At 45.9% G+C, this 5627-nt stretch overlaps 1 protein-coding gene across 1 annotated transcript in view; it reads right to left on the bottom strand.

Moving 5' to 3' along the window:
• Positions 1–2880: 2880 nt before the first annotated feature.
• Positions 2881–5627, bottom strand: part of LOC123143186 (uncharacterized) — a 14551-nt gene continuing 11804 nt past the window's right edge. Inside the window, exons 8-9 of the mRNA XM_044562030.1 lie at positions 4728–5273; positions 2881–4660 (exon numbers count right to left, since the gene is read on the bottom strand). Of these exons, the coding sequence (XP_044417965.1) occupies positions 2982–4660; positions 4728–5273 (2225 nt within the window). The 3' untranslated portion in view covers positions 2881–2981. The remainder of the gene's footprint in view (positions 4661–4727; positions 5274–5627) is intronic.

Raw genomic sequence — 5627 nt, 5'->3', positions numbered from 1 at the left:
CTACTATTAATGTACTACTTACAAAACCATAAATTAGACTGAAAAAGCTGTATGATAAAGACATTTGTGTGCGGTGACTGTCAATCATAGATGTTGGGAAAATCAGCGAAGATAAACAATCAGTCCTGCTAATTTGTAGGCGCGGTTCCTCTCTTTTTGAAAGAATTTGTTTCATCAGCAAATCGTTAACCATTTTACATTCCGCGTCCGAAATATAAGAATATATATTGGTATAGAAACGTAATGTCTTACATAGTGGCTTCAATATGGATAGTACTACGCTCTCCATACCTAACCACAAATAATGTAAAAACTATAAAGTACTAAATGTGCAAGGCTTTGTAGTAGTGCATAGCTTCAGCAGATCGCTGAGCATACTCCAACTTCATCCCAAAATCAAATGTAGTATCAAAATTATATTTACTGTAAATCTAAAGATAGAAGGAAATTATTGTCCATTGGGAAAGAGAACTTCATTTTAGATTTATTCCAAATGAAAATTTCGCATTCAAAACTAACATAAGCTCAGCAATCCTTCTCTTAGAAACGACTCACTAAACATGAAGGTTACTGGAATATTTACATCAAAACATTAACGGTAACCAATTTGATGTTGGGAAATATGTGATAACTTTCAGTTTAGATTTGAAAGCACCACTGATGCAAAAAACTTATTTGGTAACATCCATAAACTCCAAGGAAGGTACTGGTAATTACACTTCAAGCAGAAAGGAAGACATGCCAACATGATCTGTAGATATGCATAACCAAGCAAATCGCTGTTAGAAGTAACAGCGCTGGTTCATTCTCGATCCTTATATTTATCGGGATACAAAGGTCGAAAATTGCTGATATGCTGAGGACGTCATAGCACAATCATCACAAAAATCACCAAGCTTATATTATCCTCTCTGTACATATATTCTACACAAGTTAAGATAAAGTATCATTCGCACATACAAAAAGGAAAAATCCACATAAGTTCACACTGTAATATTCACTCTTTCAAGTTTAATTCTGGCCACCATTTTATCTTCAGATTGACTGCAACAGGACCGGAAGGGCCACTGGAGAATCAAAGCTTTTAATTAGAAATTAGTTATATGTAACCAACTTTTTATGATTTAATTCATAACCAAACCAAACTCAATACTCTGAACATAAAGGGCACATGATTTCAGGAAATGATGTAAAGCCATCTAGCTAAATAGAAACACTCAACATAAGCCTATATATTTCTAGAAGAAAACTTACATTTTGCTCAACAAATACGTCCTGGAACCTCATAACCAACATCCTGAAGCACCTTAATCCACCATCGCATCTTTCTGCCCCTAACCACTCAATGCTCACTTTTGAAAACGTGTTTGGTCTGATTGTGTATCTGGTTAGGGAATTGACTTTGTTATCAAAAGAAGAGGCTCTGAGCTTCCGACAGGCAACAACTACATGGGATCAGCGGATAAAATGCTTCTTATTTTAAATTTGGATGCAACAAAGTAATCAATGATGGGAACATCCATCGTTGATTTAAATAATGGCTTCGCATGAGGTCTAATGTGAAAAAATTAGGGTATATATGTTCAGAAATAAGAATACATCCAGCAGTCTACAACATCATGCCAGTTGCCAGTATAAACCATGTATTGGGTTAGAAACTAAGGATGTATCTAGTTCTTCCAAAGCAATTGGCTGTAGCATGTCGGTAGTAATATCAATGCTAGGCCAGTGGTAATGATTTTGATTCCTCACTTGATCCTTGCCAAATCTGCGGTTCTTACTGTCAACAATGAGGTTGGCACTGACACAATTTCTGAGAAAATTAAAATAATGGAGAAATCATCAAAAGCCCCTCAAAAAGCCAATGCCACACGTAATCTGACAAAGATATAATGAAAATGAAAATAATGAAGAAAACATCAAAAGCACCTCAAAAAGCATAAGCCACACGTAATCTGAGAAAGATATCATGAGCAACAGGAATAAGAGAGAGGCGGAGAGAATTAATAAGTACGTACTTGGTGGAAGGTAAAGAAGAAAATTGGAGACGGATGGAGATGTACGTGTATCTATCCCTCAAGTCCGGTTTATCCTAGCAAGCAGACTCCTTCTGGAAAGAGATGTGGCTTGGGAAAGAAGATCGTGGCGAATTCAAGCAAAACCTTGAGAATCTCATGGCTTCCTTCGAGGCTTCCGCTGCATCATCCCATGAATCTTGTTTTCTGACGGCGTTGTGTAGAGGAAAGATGGCCAGATTGGAATCAATGGAGAGGGGGCCGCTGGGTCCTTGATTTTTCAGATTATGGGCAAACAGGAGGCGTGACCAGATTGGAATCTTGGGAGGAGGAGGCTGGGTGCTTGATTTTTAGGATTATGGGCAAACAGGAGGCATGGCGCATGGGTCAGGGCCAGATCGGAATCAATGGGGAGGCGGCGGCGGGGATGTGCTTGATTTTCCAGATTATATGGGCAAACTGTTGGCGTAGCGTCATGCAAGTTGTGTAGGGCATAATATTTTTTCTATAACCTAATAAATCTGCACCGTAATAATTCGGTCCCACCAGATTAACGGCTCATAAAATCTAATTAATGTGGGAATTTTTAGGAAGTCTGAAATTAGTATAGGTATAGATAGATAGATACATAGATAGATAGATAGATAGATAGATAGATAATTTTGGTCTTATATGGTTTTGCTATTTGTTCGCGTGTTTTTGTGTATGTGCGCGTTGGGGTTGGCTATGTACATCCTAGCTATGCAGAGGCTGGATGTGTACTCATCGTATTTGTATCTTCTTGATGCTTCATTTTGAGTTAATAAAATCCAACCTTTATCAAAAATTGACATGACAACATCGTATAGCCAGCAGTTGGCTATCATGCTGCAACTTATTGATGGATGCACACCTCGACCAGCGGTGAACTGCAATTCAGAGGCATCTAAATCAGCAACGTACCTAAACTACTTACTCAGAAATTGATCAGCAACTCCTCTTGGGGATGAAGAGGTGGCCTGTCATGTGCCAGCTCTCGCCCCCGTAAAGGTGCACGTACGGACAAGCCGGTGTATACGTTGTGTTCGGTAGCATGTTCCACTGCGCCTGCGCATCTAGGTCGGTCGCCGTCGCCATCAAGGTTGTCGTCCAGGCCGGCGTCCCGCACTCGTACCTGCTGTGCGTGATCCGGCGGAACCCCTTGATGAAGTTGTTTATGTTCTTCAAGTTGTCAGTGTCGAGGTCGATCATGAAGATGTCGCCATAGGGCCGCACCGCGTGCATGAACATGGGCAGCGAGATCGGGTCCACGGACACAGCCGCGAGGTCTGCCGTCACGGCGATGCTCCTCCCGTCTGGGCTGAACACCGGATGGTTTATGTGACCGCCGAGGTCGCCCATGCTGTCCATCACCCTGATCACCACCATCGGGTCGCTTGGCTTCACCAGATACACGGAGAAGTACCCCGGGTCCAGGCCGTTGTCCAGCTCGTCGGCGTCCCGGGGCTTGCCGCGCGTCGACGAGAAGACGATCCAGTCGCCTGTCGGGGACCATTGGCAGTGGGTGTCTGTCCATGGTCCTTTGGTCAGCCGCGTCTCCCAACCAATCCCGGATTGCCCGTTTTCTGCTTCCAGCATTATGTGGAGATTTTTGTACTTCTTCACACCGCCATCCCTTGTCGAGCGGAAGACGAATTTGCTGCCGTCTGGGCTGCTCGATGGGAACGCGTTGTTGTAACCGCCATAGGTGAGTCTCTGCCGCTGCACCACGTCACCAGATGCATTGTTAATGGCGTAGATCTCCAGCGTCTTGTCGGCGTTGAAGGAGGTGCCAATGCAGACATAGAGGATGTCCTTGTCGGGGTTCTGGTTCCACACAGGGGAGAAGACTCTGTGTGGGCCCCTGTAATCGTACACGATGCGCAGCCCTCGGTGGTCGGCCACCCACACTGCCTTGAACTCTCCGTCGACGAAGGCGAGCTTGGAGCCGTCCTTGGAAATGGTCGGAGACAAGCCAGACACCCGATACAAACCGACATCCTTCACCGGGGAGACAATCTTGTGCAAGTTCGAGGGGATGTGGTCTCCGTGCTGCAGGAGGTCGCTCCTGCACCGGTGGTATCCAATGCGCCCCCCATTGTCCCGCACGAAGGGGTTGTAGTGGTCCGTTTTTGGCCTCGTCTTCTGAGTGATCTGCACCGGCTGCATCCCCGGCGCATTATTCGTGTCGAAAATCTCGATGTGCCGGTATTGCACCTCAACGCGGACGTTGTCAAATCTGGACTTCTGGCGGATGGTCGCCACCGCTACCTTGGTCTCGCTGATGGCCGCTGGAGTCACCGCGTCCAATTCTTTTGGAGTCACCTCCATGGTCTCCTCGGTACTGATCTTGTACCGGAAAACACCCCATGCCGTTTCAACCATGTTGAAGGGAAGGGTCTTCTCGGTGCCTCGGTGGAAAAAGATGATGTTGTCGCTGCCCCATGATGGCCAGCCTCCGTTCTTGATGAGTAGCTTCCGGCCCAGGCCGTCCTCACCATCAACGTTCATAACATAGATGTCGGTCTTGAGGTTCTCGATCTCACCATTCCAACTCTTGCTTTGAAACGACGCCACTGCTACCATCTTCCCGGACGGCGACACAGCGGGGCTCAAGTCGAAGACACCTACACATGCCATACATATTGTGTGATTAAATGTATGAAGTGTATATATATATATATATATATATACCTTGTGGAGTGAGGCGCTCGGTCTTGCCTGTTGAAAGGTTGGTTTTGTACACGACGGTCCAGGGACTGCGACATTGCTGCACCGGTTCCTTGGTGGAGGTGTATATGAGAGAGTGGCCAACCATGCGAGACCCCACATTATATCCGCCGCCGATGCAGCCACTGTCCTCCAGGCGCGGGCCAATGAAGTTGGCTGCGCCGAAGATGTCGGCCAGCGCGAATACCTTGACCCTGCTGTCCACATTAAAGTGCAGAGCGATGTGGAGTATCTCTAGGCCGTCATTCCTCTCAGAGACAAAGATGAGACCAGAGACGTGACCCGCATCAACGTCGGCATCAGTGGTGCCGTCCTCTTCTGCCAACTTGGGGTTCTTGAGGAGGGTCTTCAATGCGGCGGGAGGGATGGAACAGCCGTTGTAGTTGTAGGACACACCATCAGTGAGGTGGAGCTCTTCATTAGTGCACGAAGGTGAGAAGGGGCAGGCGAATATGTCGAATGGCACTGGGGGCCTGTAGGCGGTTGAGAAAACGATTCTGCCTCGACGCTCTGCAATCGAGCAGCGAAGAAGGAATTAGTGACTAAAACGACCATATTCTTTTATAATTAAATAATTAATCCTCACGATCCTCAAAAATAGAAATTTTAATCCTCACAAATATATTTCTCTTAACTGCAAACATGCATGAAAAAATGTCCACAACATTCAGTGAAAAGACTCAGCTGCTTGCATTTTATTATGCTACGTAGATTAAATAAATATAAATAGTTGATCCTAACTAACATATCAAAGAATTCAAACCATTGCGCCATCATCATCCCCCGACCCCCCGTCCGCCTAGGGTTCCCGCGTCGTCGGTGGCGGCTCCCCCGTGCCGAGCTGCCGCCAAGGCCAGAACCCGC

Source organism: Triticum aestivum, chromosome 6D (genome assembly GCF_018294505.1).
Source record: "Triticum aestivum cultivar Chinese Spring chromosome 6D, IWGSC CS RefSeq v2.1, whole genome shotgun sequence".
In the NCBI taxonomy this organism is placed as follows: Eukaryota; Viridiplantae; Streptophyta; class Magnoliopsida; order Poales; family Poaceae; genus Triticum; species Triticum aestivum.
The sequence above is the reverse complement of the archived record's forward strand: the minus strand, read 5'-3'. Positions and strand labels throughout refer to the sequence as shown.